Below are 27,626 nucleotides of genomic sequence, written 5' to 3' on the forward strand. Positions count from 1 at the left end.
TCATATTTAAACCAGTAGTTGGTTTATTTTGTATTCGGTGCTTTTTACGTTGTGCTGTGAGACAGTTTGACCTGCTACTTATAAAAGTGTGCGTAGCCTACACTCTCACAATGGCTAAGTGAGCCATGCACAACGTTGCACTGCAAATAATGTTGAAAGAGGGTGGTGACAACTTAAGTCAATATACAAAAATAAAGATATTATATACAAAAGTTATAAACTTTTTTCTTGCATGTTTTAAACATATTGCAGTATCTCCCCCATACCAGTGAAGACCACCTTGAAATAAATTCCTCTATTCCAACACGACCAAAGAAGGTGCTGTGAAGACTTCAGACTCAATACCTACAGACATCTTTTTCTGTTTCCTTTAGAGAACATGATCATCTTTTATTTACATACAACGATCATTTTTGAACGAGTCTAAAGTGAAACTGAGTACTTTTCTTGCTAAAGCTGAGAATGGCAAATCACAAATACATCACACCATAGTCAGGATATGCTACAAAGAAACAAGTACAGCTGAAGTGGGATTCCCTTGGCATAAACACAGTCCACTGACCTCACATAATATGTCCTTCCAGCATTTACTTCATATGATACATCTGCCCCTTTGCAAGCTAAAGCAAAGGTTAAGGTCCGTACATGGGTAACGTGTGTTGTGTTCTTTAAGAGTAGGTGGTGTTCATGTGTTTGTCTATACAAGGCTGTATTTGGTTTACAGACATAGAAACAGACAGGCAGATAGACCCCACAACTGTCAGTCATAGATTGATATAGTAGGAGGTTCAGTCAGTTCTCTTTTCTATGTTCTTCAAATCACAGCCTTTACACGTGGACACGTGGAAAATGAGCATTAAAAATGAGCATTACGGGAAATTAGAATGGGGTAGCAGTCCAGCCAAGAGGTTTCCAACATTTCATGACGCCACTAAGTAGTAAAGAGAGAAATCCGTCCAAGTCTTTGCCCACTCATCTCTCGATTGTTTAATTGATAGTTGATATGGTGGATTTCCTGTGTTTCGTCTTGGTTAGGTTATAGGCAGAGGTTTGTCATAGATCTGGAGGGCAGCGTGGAGTAAGAGAGTTGGAAAAGACACTGCTTGCTGATGGGGTCTTAAAAACGACCGAGGTGAAGGTTTGCTTTCAGCCAAAGTCCTGTAATATGGCCTTTGTCATCATAGCGAGGCAGTGTAAGAACAGTTGGATAACCTGCAAATAAAAAAATACAAAGAATATAACATACTCTTACTTATATACTTTGTCATTTGTAGTACAGCTTCACTATCATCAATTTTATCAGGTATATTCAATTACAGGTTAGATGTTGATCCATTTACACAGTATATAGAAGCTTCTAAGCATCGAACCCTCTAGTTACCAACCTATGACCCTTTCTGGAAGATACTTACAGTTATCAGCTCTACTGCATCCAGCTGACGGTGCATATCTCTGTGACCTTGCATGGCTGTGTGTCCCGTCTGGCTGCTGCCTGGGTGGGTTGAGGGGATTCAGAGGGAGAGCTGGGTTGTGGGGTTCAGACTCAGGTGTGCAGCAGGTGTTGGCTAGAGAGTCGGGAGTGAGGGTACAGTCAGACAGGACAGTAGAGGCCAGGCCGTGTGGCTCATTTGAGACAGGGGCTGACCACAGTGGGCGTAGGTGGGTAAACCAGCGCCACGTCAACCCGCTCCAAACCATTCTTTGGGCAGATTATCTCAGTCAGCCCCTCAGGGCGCGGCTGGCTTAGAAGCTCACCTAAGAAAGAGCAAGACAGGGGGAGAGTTAGTTTAAAAATAATACTCAAATTATCCAACCGACAGAGATTATTTATCCAATGATATCAGGATATAGTGGATTTTCTACAGGATCCAAAATCAATGTTTTGCCAAGATTTGAGCTGTAACAAAATAGTTCTCTATTTGTCCACTAGATGGCAATTTCACTGCATTACCACTGATTGCCAGAACCTGCTACAGAGAAAAATAACTGCATGTTCATTTCCCTTGAGACCTCTGTGGAGTGGAGGGCTCCAACAGGCTTTGTTTAATAGCTGCAGATCCCCTCATATTCAAAGGGTGTGTCCTCGTCAGCAAAATCACAAGGTACTGGCAGTTTGCTGGGGAATGTGTGTTAGTGAGAGAAAGAGCTTGTGCGTGGATGCCCGCGTGTGTTTGAATATGCGCGTGCATGTGAACGTGCATGGGTGTTTATCACCACATGTTCTGTAACCAAGGCCATTTCCTGACTATCAGCACAGAACAGGCTGTACGTCACATGTTATGGCCTTCTAATTATGGGGAAAACTAAAAAACGCCCCATTTGCCTCACTAACAGGCCATCTGCAGGCCTTTTAACCACTGTGTTGTGTGATCGCGAATGTACAGAAAAACATGCCTGAACTTCATTCTCTATCCAGGATAGTCGATTTACTCGTCATCTTCTAGAAAACTAAACCTTAATTATTACCCTTAAAGCCTTAGAACATTTTTGAAAGACCTCTTCTTTCCGTTTTCAGACACAATAGCAGGAAACAGAGCAGGTGCAGCACGAACAGAATCAGAAAGGCAGCTAAAAAGGTCAAAACAAACATCCCAAGTCTCCTTCATTCTCTGCTGCATCCTTAATGGTTCTAAAAGAAGTCCTGTGTGGCACAGCCAGGGTTCCTCCAAACACTGCCAGCCAGTTCGCAACTGACAGGGCATGTTGGGATGCTGTGCGTAGGTCTGTTTGTGATGATGGCGGGGTATCGGTCCGATTGAGGCAGGCAGAAACAATGAGTTGTTACATCATCCGTCACGGAATAAGATTACGGTCATCCTGCCTGGCTGGCTGCCTCTGACAGTAATGCAGTGCAGCACGAGACTACACCCATCAGACAGTGAGTGGGTTTAGTACATGCTCTGTCTGTACACAGACAGCCTGACCACACACTGCTACTATAGCCAACTGGATAATGTACTCACATAGTGCTTGGAAGTCCATGAGACAAACAGTGGTTAAATCCCATCAGTAATACTATGTCACTACATTCTCTATCATTAATGGTTTTATTATAAAATCTCTGTTGTGTGATATAAAGGCAACCCCAATCAATATGTTAGGGTGGGGGGGTGGGAGATGTTGCATGCTACTTTGACAGAATCTTTTATACTCACTGACGTGTACCATGCTCAGAGCTCACATGATTTGAATGGTTTAGCTGTAAGAATGGATTAGGCCCGATGATCCTTTTCCTTGGTTAAATAATGATGCACCCCTCTTGTTTGTCTTTGTTAGACTGCCTAGATAGCTCACTAATATTGTACTGCCCCATCACCGGCAGGGTCTGATCTGGGCTTATCTGCTACAGAAAAAGATTGACCTGGTTTTACTATCTGCACCTCATATCGTCATGACCCGCTGGATCAACACGGTTCAGCTCCAGTATGGTCTCCGAGGCTGTGTCTGTGTGACCATGACTGTCACCATGCTGTAAAACTAAAACCTCCATAGCAACCCTATCCAAAAGGAAATGTTTGTTTTTTTTGTTACCAAGGATATGGCAAAAAATATATAGTTTGTTACCATGGTTGATATTTGCTCTGGTCTTGGTATGTCTGATCATTTCAAGCACTGTTCATTTATCAGCGTGTTTTAGTCCTGAAACAATTTAGTTCACACAGATTTTCTTCCCTACACTCAACACAATGTATAGGATTCATCTCAATGCCTGTTCTTCCCTCTGGGTGTGTAAGGCAGTAGCCTATCTAATAGCCTGTCCTTAGCAGCACTTAACCCATTGATTTTCTCTTCTCATCAGGACAAAGCAGGGGGTCCAACTAGCATGCTGGAGTCGTTTAGCACCGGAAACAGACAGACTGGAATAAAAAGGTTAAAGTCATGGTTTTTTTTGTCCTGGTTAAAAAGGTGTGATTTTTACAGTATTGTGCTTGTAGTGCTGCTGTTCACTGCAATACAGTCGGAATGTATAACATCACAGTGTTGCTATATACAGGACGTCCTGACATGTGATGTATTAGTGGTTCATTCCTGAGAATGTTGCCGGCACCAGATCTCTCTGTGTGGAAACAGTGGGGAGTCTGTTACAGGAAGCATACGTGCTGAATCACACAGCCAGTTAGTCATCTCTGCCGCTCCCCTCATCTGGGTCAGAGAGTCAGACAGAGGACAGTAAAAGAAACGCTCACTCCAGTCTCACCTCCTTCACTGCTCACTGGGTGAAGGCTAGTTATACAGTGTGCAGATGGACAGAGGACTCTGTTGGTCCTGACATCAAGGACTAGGAATGTGCTATTCACCTCCACTCCCCCCTCCTCACAATTGCATCAGCAAGCAGGTAGGATAATGAGCATGTACATTCCTGTGCTGCTGCCCTGCTCTGCTAGGCTTGATCTTCTGCCAGGCTGTCCACTTCTGCTCTTTTTCTCTCCACTGAACTCTACCACCATAAAAGGAAAACTGCTATTTCTTCAGGCTTGCTAGAAGAAAAGAAAAAATATATATTTATATATTTCCCTGTTTCCAAGAATGTCCCAGTAGGATGCTGGATGTGTTTGGAAAAACACAGGAGGAGTCTAGCTGAGAATGTCCACGTCTGGTCTTTTCACAATGGACTCAGTCCTTCGCTTCCACTTTCCCTTTTTTCCCGGCTTTGGGCATCATTGGAAAGAGAGGGAGAGGGGCGAAGAGGGGTTGGCGGGGTCGTAGAAGGGGGTTCATTTCAAAGAAGGCTATTGACAATGATCGATAACAACACACACACTCAGAGGGGTGGAGGAGGGGCATATGAACACATGAAAGGGCCTGGTTTCGGAGGGGGTCGGACTCAATTACTTTCTCGTTCATACATCTTTCTCTGTACACAATGTTTCTGTAGGAAGATCAAATGGGCCACTTGTAGTCAGCCCCCATCCCCCGTAAAGGGAATGACCCTCAGCATCCAATCAAGACTGATTTTACAGGCCTTGTCCCTCCTCCATTCTGTCACCACATCAACATTTCCCCAAGTTTCAATCATCGTCTTCTTACACACTAATTTCCTCTTACTCATCAGGTGACATCATTCATTATACAACTAAAAGGAGGGGTTCCTCCCTCTTTCCACATCTGCCACGCTCCACACTGGTAGGTGAGAACTCACACTGGGGTTTGAGGAGATCGATAAAAAGCCAGAGTTCTTCACAGCTGTTCTAACAGAAACAAAGGCAACGCCACCGAGAAGAGGCGACTTTCCCTGGCGGACTGAGTAACAGCCAATGCCGTGACAAAGCTTGCAGTGTGCCCAGGTCAGGCCTAAAGCAAACAGGGCGGCCAGCTAGCTGCCTTCTGCCCAGTATCCACACTCACCCTCAGGGGGTCGGTAGAAACCGGAAGCACCCAGTTCAGGGGGAAAGGGGAATAGAGGTGAAGCCTGAAAACCCGATGCATACGGGTTCTGACGACCCGGCTCAGGCATTTCTTTTACGCCTGCTACATTAGGTTACTCCATATTAATGAAGGGTAAAGAGGAGAACTCCTCTTCCCTCATTGGCCTATTAAGAGCTAACACAACCACCATGGAATAAATACCAAACAGAAGAACACACACAATACTGCGAGCATGTCATAGCCATATTCATAATCACCTTTAGGGGTAAACAGGGCAGAGGGGGGATTGGACAAAGCACAAAAGATCATATTTGTTTTCAATACTAGAAATCAGCTTAGGTCACAGAAAAGGGGTTTTAGAAACCAATTCCACAGTTTAATCCCCAACCTCAAGGATGATGGTCCTCGTGATAGCATCTACACATGTCCCAGCCCCACCCGTCTACTGCAGCATTACATTATTATGCTCTTGGAGCATATCCACACAAAGGGTAACAGAACAACACTACCAACCTCCTATCAGCCTACAGCCTGCCACTGCCCGCCCCTTTCACAAAACAACATGCCCCACAGGTCTAGCCTTCTAGATGTATAACTAATGTCTGTGTGTGTGTGTGTGTGTTGTGCACACAAAGATACCGCTGAGACTCAAATGGATTGAAACAGGGAGGAAGCACCAGCCTCTCTGAGGCAGGGGGACAAAGGAGGGCAGTGGCTGTTTTCAAGCTTACACCCCTGCAGCTTTAGTCCTGTTGGGGTGGGGGTGGGGGGCTGTGTGGACACAATGGCACTACAACTGGGAGGGGCTGTGTGTGAGAGTTCCTGGAACCCCTGCAGCTGTCTCCACACTCACCATCATTAGCATGCACACACACCAGAGGAGGATTTCCACCAGCTCCCGTGCTCTAATTAGTCACACAGGACTGACTGCAGTTCTGTTGACACAGCCAGAATAATCGGACAGGGAATCGACCTACACACTGAATTCGCCACGTCACGTGTAACTTAAAAAACATATGGTTTATCTGAGAAAGGCGCCGGAGGAGATGGCTGCCATTTTACGCTCCCCTAACCAATTGTGAATGTTTTTTCACGTTATTTGTAACTTATTTTGTACATAATGTTTCTGCCACCGTCTCTTATAACCAAAAAGAGCTTCTAGATATCAGGACTGCGATTATACATCCCATACTGGAAGATATATTTTTTTTTCCTTCAACGAGTCTGACACGAAGGATTTACTCCAGACACCTGAAAAGGCCTTCATCCCCGTCATTCACAGGAGAAAGACACGGAGATATCAGGGTCTGGGTTCCGTAAGGATCCGATGGCGAGAGGGTAATCTGCCTTTACCATCAATCCTATTAGTCAACATGAATAACATACAGATGAATACGACGTGAATAACATACATAACATACAGCTGTTGGGTTGTACACTGTTTCAGCAGGATTGAACAGCCGCCTCTGGTATGACAAAGGGGTGGCAGTCTATGCATATTTGTAAACAACAGCTGGTGCATGAAATTTAAGGAAGTCTCAAGGTTTTGCTCGCCTGAGGTAGAGTATCTCATGATAAGTTGTAGACCACACTATTTACCAAGACGTTTTCATTATATTATTCGTAGCTGTCTATTTACCACCACAAACCGATGCTGGCACTAAGACCGCACTCAATGAGCTGTATAAAGCCATAAGCAAACAAGAAAATGCTCATCCAGGAGGTGGTGATCCTAGAGGCCGGGGACTTTAATGCAGGGAAACTTAAATCCGTTTCGCCTAATTTCTACCAGCATGTTACATGTGCAACCAGTCGGGAAAAACACCTTTACTCCACACACAGAGACATGTACAAAGCTCTCTCTCGCCCTCCATTTGTAAAATCTGACCATAATTCTATCCTCCCAATTCCTGCTTACAAGCAAAAACTAAAGCAGGAAGCACCAGTGACTAGATCAATAAAAAAAAATGGTCAGATGAAGCAGATGCTAAGCTACAGGACTGTTTTGTTAGCACAGACTGGAATATGTTACGGGATTCTCCTGATGGCAATGAGGAGTACACTATACCAGTCATTGGCTTCAACAATAAGAGCATCGATGACGTCGTTCCCACAGTGACTGTACGTACATACTTCAATCAGAAGCCACGGATTACAGGCAACATCCACACTGAACTAAAAGGTAGAGCTGTCGCTTTAAAGAAGCGGGACTCTAACCCGGAAACTTAAGAAATCCCGCTATGCCCTCCTAAAAACCATCCAACAGGCAAAGCGTCAATACAGGACTAAGATTGAATTGTACTACACCGGCTCCGGTGCTCGTCGGATGTGGAAGGGCTTGCAAACTATTACAGACTACAAAGGGAAGCACAGCCGCGAGCTGACCAGTGACACGAGCCTACCAGAGGAGCTAAATTACTTCTACGCTCACTTCAAGGCAAGTAACACAAACATGCATGAAAGCATCAGCTGTTCCAGACATCTGTGTAATCACGCTCTCCGTAGCCGGTGTGAATAAGACCTTGAAAACAGGTCAACATTCACAAGGCCGCAGTGCCAGATGGATTACCAGAATGAGTACTCCGAGCATGCGCTCACCTACTACTGGCAAATATCTTCACTGACATTTTCAACCTCTCCCTGTCCGAGTCTGTAATACCAACATGTTTCAAGCAGACCACCATAGTCCCTGTGCCCAAGAACACAAAGGTAACCTGCCTAAATGACTACCAACCCATAGCACTCACATCTGTAGCCATGAAGTGATTTGAAAGGCTGGTGATGGCTCATATCAACACCATTATCCCAGAAACCCCAGATCCACTCCAATTTGCATACCGCTCCAACAGATCCACAGTTGACGCAATCTTGATTGCACTCCACACTGCCCTTTCCCACCTGGACAAAAGGAACACCCATGTGAGAATGCTATTAGTTGCTTAGCGTTCAACACCATACTTACCATGCCCTCAAAGCTCATCACTAAGCTCAGGACCCTGGGACTAAACACCTCCCTCTGCAACTGGATCCTGGACTTCCTGACGGGCCGCCCCCAGGTGGTAAGGGTAGGTAACACAACCGCCACGCTGATCCTCAACACGGGGGCCCCTCAGGTGTCTGTGCTCAGTCCCCTCCTGTACTCCTTGTTCACTCATGACTTCATGGCCAGGCAGGACTCCAACACCATCATTAAGTTTGCCTGTGACACAACAGTGGTACCGCAGTCTAGGTCCAAAAGGCTACTTGACAACTTCTACCCCAAAGCCATGACTCCTGAACATCTAATCAAATGTCTACACAGACTATTTGCATTGCCCCCTCCTTTTACACTGCTGCTACTCTGTTATTATCTATGCATAGTCACCTTAATAACTCTACCTACATGTACTGTACATATTATCTTAATAACCTCGACTAACCAGGGTAATTGATTTGATATGATTTTACAGAAATGAGTCAGACCTCCCAACACAATAACTGATGTGTTGTAAACCTACTGTATTTGAACTACGACCCACAAACACAAAGCTGAGATAATGGCAGAGCTACACTACTGTAATGTTTGTGTTGTAATAATATCCTATTATAACTATCCAGTCCTGACATACCATTACGTTTTCACCAGCGCATCCAAGCAGAAACATGCTTCTGTCAAACTTTTTACAGTCAAATTTGGGTCATGTATTTCCAGCTCTCCAGGTATGTACCTTAAGTGTTCATGGGACAAAAACAACTGTACCGTATGTGGGACTGGAATATAGTTGCTCAAACAATTTTCTATTTTCTGTCTAAATTCAGCTCACAGTTAGCCAACACTGATCATGAGGAGAGACATATTTTCAGACCAACCAGGCCTAAATAATTGTGGTATTTTCAGTGTGATTTATCATGACAGAAGACGAGCCTCTCAACAACCTCAAATTAGTTCAGAAGATTTCCTTTCTTCAGCTGGAGTGTCCTCTGTCCTACAGTTCAACTGGCACACAAAGAGTTGAAGTCGGAAGTTTACATACACTTAGGTTGGAGTCATTAAAACTTGTTTTTCAACCACACCACAAATTTCTTGTTAACAAACTATAGTTTTGGCAAGTTTGTTAGGGCATCTACTTTGTGCATGACAAGTAATTTTTCCAACAATTGTTTACAGACCGATTATTTCACTTATAATTTACTGTATCACAATTCCAGTGGGTCAGAAGTTTACATACACTAAGTTGACTGTGTCTTTAAACAGCTTGGAAAATTCCAGAAAATTATGTCATGCTGCAGGAGGGACTGGTGCACTTCACAAAATAGATGGCAGCATGGGGAAGGAAAATATTGTGGACATATTGCAGCAACATCTCAAGACAACAGTCAGGAGGTTCAAGTTTGGTCACAAATGGCTCTTCCATTGACCCCAAGCATACTTCCAAAGTTGTGGCAAAATGGCTTAAGGACAACAAAGTCAAGATATTGGAGTGGCCATTAAAAAGCCCTGACCTCAATCCCATAGAAAATGTGTGGCCAGAACTGAAAAAGTGTGTGCGAGCAAGGAGGCCTACAAACCTGACTCAGTTACACCAGCTTTGTCAGGAGGAATGGCCACAATTCACCCAACTTATTGTGGAAGCTTGTGGAAGGCTACCTGAAACGTTTGACCCAAGTGAAACAATTTAAAGGCAATGCTACCAAATACTAATTGAGTGTATGTAAACGTCTGACCCACTGGGAATGTGATGAAAGATAAAAGCTGAAATAAATAACTCTACTATCATTCTGACATTTCACATTCTTAAAGTAAAGTGGTGATCCTAACTAACCTAAGACAGGGAATTTTACTAGGATTAAATGCCAGGAATTGTGAAAAACTGAGTTTAAATGTATTTGGCTAAGGTGTATGTTAACTTCCGACTTCAACTATATGTCCCTCATCAGCAGCTTACCATTTGACCCCTCACAGAGAACAGTGACGGAAATCTACACTAGTACAGGGAAAGAGAGCTCAGGTTGCCTGTACATAGTCCGATCAGTTCAGGTTCCTCCTGAGTAAAGACAGTGTGGCTCGTACAGGAACTCATGATGTTTGGATGCCAGAGTACTGGCATACTCTGATCTTTTGAGTTTCTAGTAAACAGATCAGACATCTTGGACAGTAGACAGCGCTCCGGTTGCCACCTGTGCAGCGTCAGACCAAGTGGTAGTGCCCAGGGCAGGCAGAGAGAGAGCAGTGAGTCAGTGGTAGACATAGAGCAGCTGCCTCTGCCCTGAGTTCAGATCCAGAGGCCAACAGCTCAGTCAGAGGATTAGCACCACAGTGTGTTAAAACAACAGTCAGGCCAAGCACGTCACATGAAGCAGCTGGTCATGATCAACAAACATGGCCAGAGACAACTCACTCTGTCTCACTGACACAGACCGACATATAGCAGTGCTAAATATACCTAAACACACACACACACACACACACACAAAATTCAGTTTTCCATGACACCCAAACACACACAGTCTAGCAGCCCGTCTGGTGGTCACATGCGTTTGAGTTAGGGCTGGGTGCGAATGAGATTTCCACATAGGCAGCTGTCTGCTCTGCCCAGTCTGTGCTGTGCAGGTGAGAAGGCCCAGGATGAGGCCCAAACAGAACGCCATTTAAAATGTCCCAATGAAAACCACATTCTTTCCACTTTAACACACATTTTGATCACCAGGGTCAGTCATTACCTTACACGTACTGCATAACAAGGGTTTTAAATCACTTAACGTTCTGTTGTTACTAGCCTATGTCTGTGACGTCTGGTGTGGAGCATAAACTTTGGTCTTGGTAGCCTCGGCCAAGACCTAACTCAGTCTCCACAACAACAAAAAAAGCCTGGAATTTCATTGGCTTTGAGTGTTGAAGTGGCTTTCCTTGGCCAGCAAATGTAAGTGTTCCAGTTTAAGTTGCTGCATCAATTTGGACTACCACCTCAATGAGATCATCATTTGTCTGATGAGGTAACTGACTGTTTATGAACAATGCACATTGCCAGAAAGTGGGGGGAGGATAATTACACATCAGAGTTTGCTGCTTGGCATTCTAGTCTAGTTCTAACAAACTCCATAAATCCAAAAGGAGGGAAATATCGACCAAATCATAAAATAGTTGCTCCTATCAGTTATTTAAAGCACTGCAGTCTGCTATAGAACAAGATGTGGGGTAAATCAAACACTAGACACAAATGTAGAAACACTTTGCTGACTAGTCTGATAAGAGTCAGGGTTACACAGACAGATTGGAGACATGACTATCTCCCTCTATCTTAGAGGCAGCTTAACAAAGAGACGGGAAGATATCGTGACCAGTCTCTCAAACGCGTTAAATTAGACTAATCCCTTTTGAACAGCGAGTGGCTCCTGCCTCCTGACACGGACAGGCCCACAGCCTGAGGAATGTGTGCCCTACTTCTCTGCCAGAGGAGATGGCACAAAAATAACCCATTCTGGCCATTCCACAGTGGGTTGCCTTGGAGACTGAGTTGGGCCTGCCTGGCAAACAGCAAGTAGGCCAGACGAGAATCTGGCAGTGTCAAAGGCAGCCTTCTGGGGTCCTTTAGGATGAAGAGGTGAAGACGGGAGAACCAGCCAGCAGCACTTGTGTGTTTAAGATGGCTGTGGTTAAAGTGGAGCTTAATCCTGGCAGGCAGAGAAGAGATTTTAATCACGGCGGCATTATCCTGCACATGAACACATCTGCACTAAAGAGAGAGAGGAGGCAGTAACATAAGAGCCTGTCTGCACTATCATAGCCAGGGTAGCAGCATAGTGCAGACAGGCTCCCATCATGGCCAGGGTAGCAGCATAGTGCAGACAGGCTCCCATCATGGCCAGGGTAGCAGCATAGTGCAGACAGGCTCCCATCATGGCCAGGGTAGCAGCATAGTGCAGACAGGCTCCCATCATGGCCAGGGTAGCAGCATAGTGCAGACAGGCTCCCATCATAGCCAGGGTAGCAGCATAGTGCAGACAGGCTCTTATAACCAGGGCAGGATATGGAATAACTACTAGCAGACCATTATATTCTACCCTGTATATTGTGTGCACAAAGACAGCTGCTGCTCATCTTTTCGGACAGTGGTGTGTGCATGCCCGAGCAAACGTGTGTGTGTGCGTGCTGCAGGGACAGATGTTAACATCTGGTGCATAATGAGATGATCACCCTGATGCAGCACAGCAGTCAAAAACAGCCCCAGCCCCACTGCCCTCCTCTTCCTTTGACAGTGAAGCTGTCCAATCACATTATCAGCCCACTCACACTGATGGGCCTGGCTGGTGGGGATTTAGGGCTAAGGCCCTAAATCACAATCATGTTCATTTTGAATGAGACAATCCTTGGGCTTAGCTAAAGGAACGCTAATATAGAGTAATGCATATTAAACGGATATCCGTTTTAAAACAGCGTGTGCTGTATATCGGGTTGTTGTAGCAAGGTCATATACGCAAACAAGAAAATGACTAAATATGGGTTTAATGGTAACACCTGGCGACTGTATAACGCAGGAAAATACACCATGTGATGTGACAGGCAAATATGCCTCAGTCTGCCCCAAGGAAATGGGAGAGAGAGCAGGAGAGACAGACAACAACAACAAAAATATTCCCTACAGCAAAATTCTTGCAATTATTGTCCACTTGAGCAAAATAACATTTTTTCCTGTGTGTAACAAACAGTCTTTCATAAAATCTGTCACATTCAAATGTAGCCCTTATCAAAACACTGAAAATGGACACATCCATATCCTCTTAAAAATCAGCTTGAGCACAGATACATTAAATTACACGGTAATATCAGAACATGAGAGAACCAGATACAGTTGAAGTTGGAAGTTTACATAGGTTGGGGTTAGGTCCACAAATTTCTTGTTAACAAACTATAGATTTGGTGAGTTGGTTAAGACATCTACTTTGTGCATGACACAAGTGATCTTTCCAACAATTGTATCACAATTCCAGTGGGTCAGAAGTTTACATACACTAAGTTGACTGTGCCTTTACACAGCTTGGAAAATTCCAGAAAATTATGTCATGGCTTTAGAAGCATCTGATAGGCTAATTGACATCATTTGAGTCAATTGGGAGGTGTACCTGTGGATGTACCTTCAAACTCAGTGCCTCTTTGCTTGACATCATGGGAAAAATCAAAAGAAAATCAGCCAAGACATCAGAAAAAAAAATGGTGGACCTTCACAAGTCTGGTTCATCTTTGGGAGCAATTTCCAAATGCCTGAAGGTACAACGTTCATCTGTACAAACAATAGTACGCAAGTATAAACACCATGGGACCACACAGCCGTCATACTGCTCAGGAAGGAGACGCGTTCTGTCTTCCAAAGTTGTGGCAAAATGGCTTAAGGACAACAAAGTCAAGGTATTGGAGTGGCCATCACAAAGCCCTGACCTCAAACCCATAGATAATTTGTGGGCAGAACTGAAAAAGCGTGTGCGAGCAAGGAGGCTTACAAACCTGACTCTGTTACACCAGCTCTGTCCGGAGGAATGGGCCAAAATTCAACTTATTGTGGGATGCTTGTGGAAGGCTACCCGAAACATTTGACACAAGTCAAACAATTTAAAGGCAATGCTACCAAATACTAATTGAGTGTATAAACTTCTGACCTACTGGGAATCCGATGAAAGAAATAGAAGCTGAAATAAATCACTCTACTATTATTCTGACATTTCACATTCTTAAAATAAAGTGGGGATCCTAACTGAACTATGACAGGGAATTTTTACCAGGATTAAGTGTCAGGAATTGTGAAAAAATGAGTTTAAATGTATTTGGCTATGGTGTATGTAAACGTCTGACTTCAACTGTATATGTCCACCAATGGTGAAAATAAACCCAGAGTAGAACCAACAAGAGGGGCTCCTAAAAATAGCTGTCCCCCCCCTATCATTCCACAGGCGGAGCTGAGTAATTGGCAGCTGGCAAGGCAATCTGCCAGGAACTGAACTGATCTGAGGACAGGTTCATTCTCTGTGTTAGCATGGTTCAATTACCAGCCTGGGGGCCCCTATTGATTTTGTTAGCCTGACTTCGATATCATATTTAAAACTGAAAACATTTCTATCCACCCTACGGCAAAATGTGTAGAACTGCAGGAAATGAGCTGTAAACCAAACATTTCTCTACATCCCATGGCAAAATATGCGGAATTGCAAAAAACTCTAAAACAAACCCCAAAATATCTGTGCTGTCAAGAGGGGGGGGGGTGTCACTAAAATGTTTTGCTTGCAGTGGGTGGAGGGGGTTGTGGATAGGCTAACCCGTGAGCAACTGCGGCCCCTCATCATCAGTTCAGATTTTTTTATGGCTCCCACCCCCATCGAAGTGGTCTATCCCTGGCCTAGAGGAGCATTGTGCTCATGCTTCATCCAGGACGTGAACTGTCCGACGGTGACCAAAACAGCCCATTTCCTCCATTGCTATCAGCTCTAGACCTCGGACCACGTCAAAGGAGTGTGCGCTGCCCGGAAGAAAAGCCTGAAAGTGAAGAACTATAAATGAGAGTGCCCTAATTTTACTTCCAGACACCATTTCCCTTTCAAGGCAGACAATGGCCTGCCAAATGGAGAAAATAAACTTTTAAAAAACTCTGCTGCCTTCTAGGAAACTACAAGTTTGTGCCTTGATGGCTTTGGTCAACACATTCAGGATTTTGACTGATGCTAGCGGGCAAAAGGGGAAAGCTATGCTGAAAAGGGTTTGATATACATCATCACCACAAAACGAGGGCTGGAAACCAGGCTTGCAAAACCCATATATTGTGAATACAGCAACAAAACCTGAACAGCCGGTTGTTGGGGACTCGGTGGAGGCTAGGTGACCATTGACTGTGTGTTCCCACAGGATAGAAGCTTTGAACCCATCCAAACCCGACAGCCACCGTCTGTCACATGTCTAAGAGATAATACAGTGGACAGGCTTACTGCACACAACTCCAGTTGGGCAGCCAACTGGTGACATAACAGGATTCGGCGTCCTCTCTTAGAGATTACTAGGCTGCGTTGAGGACAGATTTCATACAGCACAATACATTTTTAAAAAACAAGCTGGTGATATGGAAAACAACATTTAGTCCAGACCAAATCATTCAAAACACACAGCAACTCTGAAAAACGAATTTAGCTCACTGGTGTCTTATCCACCTAAGTGTAGTTAGTGTGTGGTAGAGAGTGCACAGGTAGGTGCAGACAGGAGTAATTCCTCAGACTACAGCGAGAATTAGAATTCACAAGTAGAAAATAAAACCATGTCAGCATGAGCTACACAGGAAGACAATCATAGGTAGGCCTATTTTACTTTATGGTCAGGTCATCAGAGGGTCACATCTAATGTGAGATATCCAGAAGACCATTTCCCATGTGATGTCCACTGAGTTAAAAACAAAACACCCTTTAGGCTAACCTTCTTTCAGGTCAACAGCTCATTCACGTCCCCAACACAGACACACACGAACATACACAACCGAGAAGAACACTTTCGGCTAACTGTACTGAACAGACAGACAATTCAGAAGGCCACAGCAGCACATCAGTCAGAGGGGCAATATGAGCTCTATCACTTTCACTTCCAGCCTCGTCCCTGAGCCGGGAAGCGCAAGACATCTGAACCTCTCCATTATAACAGAACCAGCAGGTTTCCTGCCACAATCACTAATATGATAACTCTCTCTCTGCATCAACAGTTGTGACTGGCCCACATTCACTAGATACAGCCACTCAGCAACAAGTCAGGCCCTTCAGCAGCTTACTAAGTTGGCATTAACCAATACACTGCATTTGTAGTTTATTCTGTGCCTCTCAGATCTCCAGTCTCTGAACAGTACCTGAAAACAGCTCTACTTTGGCTGTTAGATTCTGTCTCATTCTTCCAGAGTACCTTGTGTTTGGCTGTTACTGAGTTAACAATCATCACCAGCTGCTGAGTTTCCTCTTGACCCAGCGGTCAGTCCTTGGCCAAAGTGTCTAAGCTGCGTCATTTCCCAGCACTTCCACCAGTGGCATGTTTTAATGGGCAAAACACACAGTCATAAACGGACAGAGAAGTTCCAGCCGAAGAGTTGCAAGAAACATGTTTTCAACTTTTTCCTCATTTAGACTTCATCACCAATCCCTGTACTCCATTACTGGTAATGACAGCTCCATATTGCTCAAGATTTCAAAAAGGAGGTTTGCTACATTTTTAAACAATGAAACTTAGCCGATACTAGCACATAGACATCTTCTCTGTGATTCCTGTGACAGGTATCAATGTAGTGGCTCGTCTTACTTTCTCGTAAAGTTAGCCTTGGAGGCATTTGGCTATATTTGGAGCACCCACCAGTTCTGTCTCTTGGGGTAAAGCGCAATAATTTATCTTAAGTTAAGAATTTTCCAGATCTAAATAACGGGGGGATAGACTGCCTGTGCGACTATAATAACTAGCAAGCAGGGAGCCCTATGGGCACTTACTGCTCACCACTACTCATCCAATTCCTCAGCAAGCAGCAAGCAGCAAGCAGCTAGCAGCTCGTCCACAGTGAAAAGTCAGTTTTCTTATTCACTAAAAAGTCAGAATGAAATTTAAATAATGTGGGAACATGTCCCAACAAATGTTCCAGTGAACTGAAATGTCTTCATACTGTCATTGATGGGCAGGCAGCCTAAAGTTGTGAGCTTTCAGTCATCTCATGTCTTTCATTTTTAGAATACAAAAGAACAATGCAATTATACAGGAAAAACTGGGTAAAGTTCAATGTAACTACTAAACCTCTAAAGGTATGGGTGGATGAGGCTGTGAGGAGCTTGAGGGTAAGTGAAATGATGAATGCGTTTGTTTGTGTGTCTGTGTGACTGTGTTTCTGTGATAATCGAACCAACTCAGCTTTGCCTTCTTGGCCAGTCCCCTGCATGACCATTATCACTAGCAGCCTGATCTGAGCAGATCCCCTAACTGGATTAGAGGGGTTTGCAGAGTCAAATTGGGCTTGAGGATCCACACAGAGAGGGAAAGTGCTGGAGGGCTCGCCTTCGACACTAAGAATCAAAGCCGGCTTTGGACACCACTCCCTAGATCTCTTTCCTTCAACAACAGATACTTTGTTTATTACAGCTCAGCCTTCCAACACCACAGTACCCTCCAAGCTCATCATTAAGTTCGGGCCCTGGGTTTAAACTGTGCCCTGTGAAACTGGGTCCTGGACTTTCTAACGGGCCTCCCCCAGGTGAAGGTAGGAAACAACACCTCCACTACGCTGATCCTCAACACTGAGACCCCACAAGTGTGTGTGCTCAGCCCCCTCCTGTACTCCGTTCACCCATGACTGTGTGGCCATGCACGCCTCCAACTCAAACATCAAGTTTGCAGACGACACAACAGTAGTAGATCTGATTACCAAAACATCACGAGACAGCCTACATGGAGGAGGTGAGGGCCCTGGTGGAGTGGTGCCAGGAAAATAACCTCTCCCTCAACGTCAACAAAAGAGCTGATCCTTGACTTCAGGAAACAGCAGAGGGAGCACGCCCCCATCCACTTGGACGGGACCACAGTGGAGAAGGTGAAAAGCTTCAAGTTCCTCATGTACACATCACTGACAATCTGAAAATGGTCCACCCACACAGACAGTGTGGTGAAGGCGCAATAGCGCCTCTTCATCATTAGGAGGCTGAAGAAATTCAGCTTGGACCCTCAAACTTTTACAGATGCACAAATCGAGAGCATCCTGTCGGGTTGTATCACTGCCTAGTATGGCAACTGCACGGCCCACAAGTGCAGAGCTCTCCAGAGGGTGGTGCGGTCTGCCCAACGCATCACCAGGGGCACACTGTCTGCCCTCCAAGACACATACAGCACCTGATGTCACAGGAAGGCCAAAAGGATCATCAAGGACATCAATTACCCAAGCCACGGCCTGTTCAACCCGCTAGCATCCAGAAGGCAAGGTCAGTACAGGTGCATCAAAGCTGGGACAGAGAGACTGAAAAACAGCTTCTATCTCAAGGTCATCGGACTGTTAAATAGCCATCACTAACCGTCCTCCACCCGGTATCCTGCCCTGAACTTAATCACTGTCACTAGCCAGCTACCACCCGGTTACTCAACCCTGCACCTTAGAGGCCGATGCCCTACGTACATAGACATGGAATCACTGGTCACATTAATGTTTACATACTGTTTTACTCATTTCATATGTATATACTGTATTCTAGGCAATGCCACTCCGACATTGCGCGTCCTAATATTTATATATTTCTTCATTCCATTGTTTGACTTGAGATGTATGTATTGTTGGGAATTGTTATATACTACTGCACTGTTGGAGTTAGGAAGACAAGCATTTCGCTACATCCGCAATAACATCCGCTAAATATTTGGATGTGACCAATCAAATTTGATTTGAAAAGAGCAGATGTACACAAAATACTATCCTCTTCCTTTGAACTTGTATGATGGGCACGAATGATCTGTGAGATAAGGCATCTTGGTAAGCACCTGAAATATATCTATTGTACTTAGCAGCTTGGAATGTAAATTGCACCAAGCATGTTTAAAAGTTCACAGGTTGACAAACAGATATATAGGCCAGTAGGTGTATTTGTTGTGCTGTTACTGTACTACAATTCACAGGGTAGGCTTAAGCACTGGGCAGGGGTGAAGGTTGCTACACGAGGTACAGCAAAGTACAGGAGAAGGGCAGACCCTGGGCGCCCAGCCAGAGATCATGCTCTGGTTTCTCACACATCTTCCACTCAGGGTCGACTGACGGCAGCTTGGATGTCTGCACAAACACACTTTGAGACGATTTTCAGGAACGCGTACTGTACCCCCGCAAAAAAACTCAAGAGGTCAATAAGAGTTACACCAAAATGAGGGCTATTTGAAGAGTATTTTAAAACACCATTTGTGTGGTCAGGAGTGAGTGGACACATCAATTTTAAGGATAACCTGTGAAGGATCACATTCTTTCTGCTTACGACAAGTGTCATTACCTGTCAGATCAGCAGAAGGCAACAAACGAATCTGGATGTGTGTGGAAGAGGAAATAATTAACTGCACATGACTAATTACTCACTCACCACCCTCTGTCACTTTACACATACATTCAACACAAGCACAAACAGACTCTCACTTACACAAACACACAATACAAGGTTTGTGGGGTTGCATCGTGTAAGGGGGAAATTGGTCTGCAATGCTGAGATTTTTTCCAGCCATATAAAGGCAGATCAGGTCATGAATAAAAAGGGGAGTGCATGCCTTTGTTTGATTCAGAGATGTCAGGCCGAAACAGATGCAAGGAAACGATTATTTCGATGGAGGTCGTCTCTCTAGATTCCACAGAAGAAAGATTATATTCAAGAGTCCTCCATGTTTAGTCTGCCGGAAAGAGAGGAGCCCCAACACTGAGTCAACAAGCTGCAGCAGACAAAAACATGGCCATATTAGGACATATGAAAAGCTGTGCAGCTACATGGAGGAGGAACACAGGTTGTGGAAAAGGTAGAACATTTTCATTTCTACAGAGACAAAGCAGGGGTAAAGGAACATTCTATAGGAGTTGAATCACCAATGTTTTTACAGGAGAGCAAACCTATAGCGACCATCGAGTTGCTCCAGTGAACACAACAAGAGGGCACATTCCCATGGAAACAGGCAGGTGCAGCTGAACAAAAGTCACCTGCAAAGTCACTACTTGGGTGAGTTGTTCAAGTTCAGCTATTGGCCAGTCTAAATTAAGAAGCGCACAGCTGGGATTGGTCGGAAGAAGGCTACAGTGCACAGGGCTAAAGTTCCATTAATTGAATTCCAAGTCACTAACCTATAACACATTACATCCCCCCCACCCACGCAAACAAAACCATCTCCTCCCTTCCCTCCCACCCCATTCACTTTGTCAAAGTCTCCCAAGCATGATATCACATCCAGCTTGCTTCAATAAATACCCAAGCAGAAAGACTAGCTTTGTGGTAGAGTAACTCTCTCACTCCTATCTAGCAGAAATTAGAACGACACTTGCAATGAAATGTGACACATTTACATAAGCACGAAGCAGTCACCATCTAGTTACTAGTCAGTTCAATAAACTGTTGGTGTCTACAGGACAATCACCTTGGTTAACATTAATCCCTATATGTTGTGCCTTCTGAAATGTGGCAAACTACAACAGTGCGTATGTTCCTCCTAGGTCTCTACTACAGTATATGACATCTAGTCTATCTGCCAGAGAAATGCCTTACTTCGATCTACCGGACAGTTTATGTGCCTAGCTAAGCTCCAGTGTATTAGTATAGCAGGCGCTGGTCTGTGTCCCGGCTCCTGTGACAGTCAGACAGACTGTTGCTCCGGAAGCCTAGGCATGCCAGTGAAACAGCTCTGAAAAAGCACGGTCTCACGTCTAATGATTCAAACCAGCAACGCCACAGACGTGAACTAATCCACAAAAGACCGCCAAAGCCCTCCCTGGGCCAGAGAGAGGGAGAGGTGGATGAGGGGATTGAAGCGTGAAAACAAGAGTGTGAGGAGCTGACACAGAGAGAAGAAAAGAGGGAGAAATAAAATTAGGGTAGGAGGGCCAGGGATTGGGGTAGCTACCCATCCAGCCAAGACCCAGCTGTCTGCTCAATTCAGGACCACACCTAATTTACGATATCAACAATCCTGATTGGCGCATAGCTCCAGCACTACAGACTGCTTCAGCAGAAGATACAAACAAGATCTGCAGTATAAAAAGGCCCATTTAAAAGCACTATTTAAGAAAAGGGAAAGATATCAGTCTGGCAGATATTCTGTCATTCATAGGATCAGGAAAATGAGTAGGCGCTCTACTCTCATACAAAAGAGTGCACTCGAAGGAGGTAATACAATGACATCACAACAAAATCAATCTCATACTAGCAGCAGTAACGGGACAATGTACTGTAGGCCTACACTTCTTCCCAATGAATGCATGAATAGGGAGACCTTTACTGATTTCGCCATTTGAGCTTACACTGGTCTACTGATGTCTGGATGGCATTGTGCATCATAACAAAAGAGCTGAGATTGGGCTTGCTCATGCTGTATGATCCATCTACTATAGTCACATTCCAAGAAAATAAAGGCACATTGGGTTGCCATGGCAACCCCCAGTCTACACCAGAACTTGTCCATGAACTCAGCCAGAGGCCGAGAACAGACAGCTCCGAGGCCAATTTGTGTATCAGAGGTGGGGCTTGGGCCCCACGGAGCTGTTCCTCCCTCCCTCTTTTAGCTGAGCTAATGTCACCTACAGCGGCACTGTAGGCTTTGTGTAGCCTCCATCCCCCACTGACTGACTGACCTTAAACCTAATGAGTCATCCTCACACAAACAAAGCAATAAACCCCTATTTCGCTTGACTATAGCACAAGAGCAGTGAATGAGTGTACAGAACGGCTTTCACTTTCTCACTCAAACCTCCAAAGATTGCTTGACGCATTCATAATAGGTCAGACCATATTACTGTTGGGTAATTCCACGGCGTGACGCTGACTCAAATCTGTTGTTATTAGCAGTTCATTATTCTCTTTCATCCATTGAAATGAATCCCAGGAGAAGAGTATGTCATAAAAAACACCTGTATCAGATGTCCCCTCCATGAGATACTTCCATAATGCCATGATGATCCTAAACGACTGGTAATTTTACACTTCCAGTTGCTCTCACCACATATAACCCTCAATATTGTCATTAAAATAATGAAAATTAGGGTGGGGCAATGTAAACTACAAAGTCCTTTACACATCTTTGCTAAATTCGAAGTGTAACAATGAAAATGTGCCTACTTCTGGGAGGCTTGACAAGGGACTCGATAGAGAAAGAGAGGGATGTGATAGAGAAAGAGAGGGATGTGATAGAGAAAGAGAGGGATGTGATAGAGAAAGAGAGGGATGTGATAGAGAAAGAGAGGGATGTGATAGAGAAAGAGAGGGATGTGATAGAGAAAGAGCGGGACAGAGAATCAAAGAGTCAGAGAGAGAGGGGAAATCATATTTACCTGGGAAGGTGTGTGGGTTGGGTGACCCTCTTTTGAGGCACTTTGAACACAGAACATGAACAGTGTAGTAGAGCCCAGGCCACTCCTGCAGAAGGACATTCAGCTCCTCAACAAGTGGTGTTATCGCTTGCCAAGCAGTCCAGATATTTGGCAGGGAGGCATGGCTGGCTATGGACAGTGTCTCGGACTGCAGTCTGCCCTGAGCCGGACGGTAGCTGACTACCACAGGCACTTTACCACGATAGGCAAATATCTGGTGCCGCCCATCTGATCTCTGAACCACATGGCTGTTGATCTGCACACTGTAGCGTGCAAACAGTCCAGGTGGGAAGAGAAAGGGGAAGCTGTATTCAATCTTCAGCTGCTCCACAGAGAAGAACGGACTAGCAGCCACTGAGCTCCCGTTCACCCAGGCCTCGGCATGGGGCTCCTCATTGCTGACATAGCTTGGGAACTTGTACCAGACGGTGGCCCCATTCAGAGGCTTGCTGCGGGGCTTGTTGATGCAGTAGCAGACCCCCATCTTCTCCAGCAGCTCCATGATGAGGTGGAGGTCCTGCTGGGTTTGGATGAGAGGTCTCAGGAGCAGCCGGATTACGTTGGAAGGCAGGAGGCCGTGGCTGAGGAAGCCCTCCACATGGTGCTGTAGATGGGTAGCCCGGAGGTCCTCTTCCTTCTCCCCCTCCATAACCACACTGGCCCTCCTTTTGTCCCCCCTCTCCCCATCCGACAGTAGCCTCTCCAGCAGAGTGGACTCATCACTCTGGAAGAAGACATTGAGGATGGCGATGAAGCGTGGCAGGTTGTGGAAGACGTACTCTTTTAGTGTCAGACTGTCCTCGAAATAGAGTAGCTTCCCGCTCTCGTGCAGGTAGGATAGGGCACTCTGCAGGCGGTCCTCTGTGAGTCCTGCCTGGAGGCCCAAGCGGGCCGAGTCCCACCACGAGAGCCACAGGTCCTGGGGCTTAAAGTGCAATTCCTCCAGCATCTGCCAGGACTTGGGCAGCACACGGTGGAGGTTGGGGAAGATGTCCCTGTGATCAGCCACTGACATGAGCTTCTCCCTCAGCCTTTGGATGTTCCTCTGGCTCTCCGTGCAGCTGACACACAGGACAGGGGACAGGAGCTGCAGCCTGTGGTTCAGCATGTACTGCAGCTGGGCTTTCTTCCGCCTCAGGTTCTTGTCTGTGACGCCATAGAAGAGGATGTGAGGGCTGGAGGTGCGGATGTTGTAGCCCTGTTCCAGGGCCTGGTCCACCTGTTGGGCGAGGGTCCGCAGGCAATGGCTGTCCCACTTCTCCTGCAGGGCAATCTGTCTGTGAATATCCAGGCTCTTCTCCTCCACCTCCATGTCTCCGCACAGGTCTGTATGTGTGCCCACCATGCAGACCACAGCGTGGGGCACTTTGGCACTGACGAGGTGGAGGAAGTACCCCACGTGGGCGTAAAAGCTCTTGGGTGAGTACGTTTTCAGATTCACAACAAGGATGTACAGAGCACCGGGTGAGAGAAAAAACGGTTTGACGAGGTCATAATTTGGCTTCCCTGACAGGTCATACACTAAAAATGTAAGACTGCGATCGGCGTCCGCTACCCAGTTAGTCACATCAATCCCTTTGTTCCCCTGAGCAGAGTTGGCATCCTGCTGCTCACTCACCACACTCTGTCTGAGCCGTGTTTTCCCAGCATTTTTCATTCCCATCAGGACCAGTTTTAATCTGGGCTTCACAGCGAGCTGGGAATGTGTGAGTTCCTTTTGATAGGCAGCGATGTAGGGGATTCCCTTCATACAGACCTCATAGGGAGGCTGGATGAGGGGGTTATCCTTCACCTTCCAAATGTTTACCTTGGAGAGTTTTCCAAAGTTATCTGGAAGTATGGCTATTTGATTACCCTGTAAAACAAGCTCTTCCAATCTCTCTAGCTCCACAATGGAGTCAGGCAGATAAGTAATCTTATTATTGTCCAACCAGAGGTTTGCCAGCCTATGCAACTGGCCTATCTCTTCTGGGACAAAAGACAGTCGATTTCTGCTCAGGTAAAGCTCGTCTAGTCCTGTGATGTTCAGGATAACCTGGGGAAACTCCTCAAACTCATTAGATGAAAGATTGACCATTTTAAGTCTTTGTAGGTTGCCAAAGGAACGAGGCAGAGCTGAGAGGTTGTTACTGTCCAGCATCAGGCTCTCCAGGTTGTGCAGCTGACAGAAGGTGTCAGGTAATGAGGAGATGTGAATGCTGCTGAGCCACAGGATCTTGATGAACTGCAGCTTCATGATGTCCCCTGGTAGACACGCAAACGTATTCCCAGAGCAGTCGAGCTCCTCCAGGTCACCGAAGGCAAGAATCTCCGGGGGACACTGGTCCAGGTTGTTGTGGTCGGCATCCAGAGTACGGAGCCTCTTGAGCTGTGAGAAGGACCTGGGGAAATCACGTATGTCATTGAAGCTTATGTCCAGCTCCTCCAAGCACTGCAGTGCCCCAATCTGTGACGGCAGGTACTGGATCTTGTTGTGACTGATGCAGAGCTTTTTCAGCCCCTTCAGCAGGCCTATATCCTCAGAGAAGTGGCTCAAGCAGTTGTGGCTCATGTCCAGCTCCACAAGTTGACCTAGTTCAAACACCACAAAAGGAACTGTGACAAATTTGTTCCTGCGGAGGATAAGGATACGCAGGTTTGTGAGGGTAGCCCCCAATCCTTCTGGTAGCTCGTGCAGCGAGTTATTGCCCAGATTGAGCACCTCTATCTCGTTTATATTTTCAGGTAGAATTATCCTCTCCCTGTCTTTGGAGCAGATAGTGAGCTGACGCAGGTTGCTTCGCAGCTTCCTAGAGCGGACAGCAGCATCTCTCCACAGCGTAGCCGTTTTGAGATTGTTCTCCTTGTCCTCCATGGTTTTGCAGACCGACCCCTCCTTGTTATCCTGGTCGCATGGTGGTCTAGGTGCTTGTTTCATCATTTATTGTTATTATCATCAACAATACAAACAACGGGGAAAACGACAGTAACTCCATTTCGAGTAGGAGCAAGAAACCATGCTTTTCAATCCTATCAAGACGATTGGACCTGGGCAGCAGCGCTTCACGCATCTTATTTTATCTACGGCCGCGAACCACACAATGAAAAGGGAAACCTACCGCAATTTCAAGTCTATTTTAAAACCCATGCGTTTCGGCTGGCCCCTCCAGCGCATTATCTGGTATCGTAGCATCCAATCGCGTCCCTTATTCAAACAAACAATGCATGAAATCAAACAACGGGAACGGTCACTCCTTATGTCTCGCTAGTTGCTACTCTCTCTGTCCGTGTTCTCTCGTGAACTGCAGTCCTTCCTGCTCAGGGACGTGTGGAAAGAGCAACAACGCCTAGAACACACTGCGTCAGCTTTGAGCACACCTTCTTGGTTAAGTTATTGAATCTATTGACCATGATGAGGGAAAGCTATTATTATTGCTTGGCAAGAAAAATAAAGGACTATGTATGTTTAATCCAGAGAAGACAACTGTTTTTCATTTTATTTAGATATATTTTCCCCACCAACTGATGAGTTGTAAAAGTTGAATTAATGATTCTATATTGAGCTAATATCCCCCATAATTATTCTGGTCATAGATGGGATATAACATGCTTATAAGAAATACAGACCAAATAGTACCGAATTAAGTTTCTGGAATGTTATTTTGATCAAACACCATATTTAATGTCCCCCTTCCAAATGTATTTTTTAGTAGCAGACATTGAAACTGGCATGATGTAATGAGTTCAAGGCATCGTAAGGAAAGGTTCGTATGCAAGTATTTCACTTTAAAGTCTACACCAGTTGTATTCGGCGCATGTGATAAATAACATTTGATTTGATGTCTCATTGGGGGCAAATACAAAATACAGTACCACTTTCTCTTGGTATTCCTTGACGGGAAACTGCGTGTTCTTTGTACCGTAAATTACATGTGATTTGTCTCCATCTAACGGAATTGATGTGAATGCACAGTATTTGGTATAAACCATTACGTCACCATATCACATTGGATTATGTGTTGAAATTAGACATTTTTATTTTTACCTTTATTTAACTCGGCAAGTCAGTTAAGAACACATTATTGCGCCTTAGACCGCTGCGCCACTCGGGACCCCAAAGTTGAAATTTGATTGGATTTAGTGCCTTGCGAAAGTATTCCGCCCCCTTGAACTTTGCGACCTTTTGCCACATTTCAGGCTTCAAACATAAAGATATAAAACTGTATTTTTTGTGAAGAATCAACAACTATTGGGACACAATCATGAAGTGGAACGAAATTTATTGGATATTACAAACTTTTTTAACATATCAAAAACTGAAAAATTGGGCGTGCAGAATTATTCAGCCCCTTTACTTTCAGTGCAGCAAACTCTCTCCAGAAGTTCAGTGAGGATCTCTGAATGATCCAATGTTGACCTAAATGACTAATGATGATAAATACAATCCACCTGTGTGTAATCAAGTCTCCGTATAAATGCACCTGCACTGTGATAGTCTCAGAGGTCCGTTAAAAGCGCAGAGAGCATCATGAAGAACAAGGAACACACCAGGCAGGTCCGAGATACTGTTGTGAAGAAGTTTAAAGCCGTATTTGGATACAAAAAGATTTCCCAAGCTTTAAACATCCCAAGGAGCACTGTGCAAGCGATAATATTGAAATGGAAGGAGTATCAGACCACTGCAAATCTACCAAGACCTGGCCGTCCCTCTAAATTTTCAGCTCATACAAGGAGAAGACTGATCAGAGATGCAGCCAAGAGGCCCATGATCACTCTGGATGAACTGCAGAGATCTACAGCTGAGGTGGGAGACTCTGTCCATAGGACAACAATCAGTCATATATTGCACAAATCTGGCCTTTATGGAAGAGTGGCAAGAAGAAAGCCATTTCTTAAAGATATCCATAAAAAGTGTTGTTTAAAGTTTGCCACAAGCCACCTGGGAGACACACCAAACATGTGGAAGAAGGTGCTCTGGTCAGATGAAACCAAAATTGAACTTTTTGGCAACAATGCAAAACGTTATGTTTGGCGTAAAAGCAACACAGCTCATCACCCTGAACACACCATCCCCACTGTCAAACATGGTGGTGGCAGCATCATGGTTTGGGCCTGCTTTTCTTCAGCAGGGACAGGGAAGATGGTTAAAATTGATGGGAAGATGGATGGAGCCAAATACAGGACCATTCTGGAAGAAAACCTGATTGAGTCTGCAAAAGACCT

The 27,626-nt window shown here is 45.1% G+C and overlaps 1 protein-coding gene across 1 annotated transcript; it reads right to left on the bottom strand.

Annotated features, from left to right (window-relative positions):
• Positions 1 to 25,735, bottom strand: mfhas1 (multifunctional ROCO family signaling regulator 1). Its single transcript, XM_024380816.2, has 3 exons — positions 22,386 to 25,735; positions 1,413 to 1,755; positions 1 to 1,212 (listed from the first exon to the last, which is right to left on the bottom strand). Exons 1-2 carry the CDS (start codon positions 25,342 to 25,344, stop codon positions 1,625 to 1,627), a joined length of 3,090 nt encoding a protein of 1,029 aa, XP_024236584.1. The 5' UTR covers positions 25,345 to 25,735; the 3' UTR covers positions 1 to 1,212; positions 1,413 to 1,624.
• Between the last annotated feature and the right edge of the window lie 1,891 nt (positions 25,736 to 27,626).

Source organism: Oncorhynchus tshawytscha, linkage group LG20 (genome assembly GCF_018296145.1).
Source record: "Oncorhynchus tshawytscha isolate Ot180627B linkage group LG20, Otsh_v2.0, whole genome shotgun sequence".
Lineage (NCBI taxonomy): Eukaryota > Metazoa > Chordata > Actinopteri > Salmoniformes > Salmonidae > Oncorhynchus > Oncorhynchus tshawytscha.

Coding starts and splice junctions, on each gene's coding strand:
- mfhas1 (XM_024380816.2), bottom strand. CDS start 25,344: ATGATGAAACAAGCACCTAGACCACCATGCGACCAGGATAACAAGGAG. Junction 1,756..22,385: donor CAACCCACACACCTTCCCAG/GTAAATATGATT, acceptor GCTCTTTCTTAG/GTGAGCTTCTAAGCCAGCCG.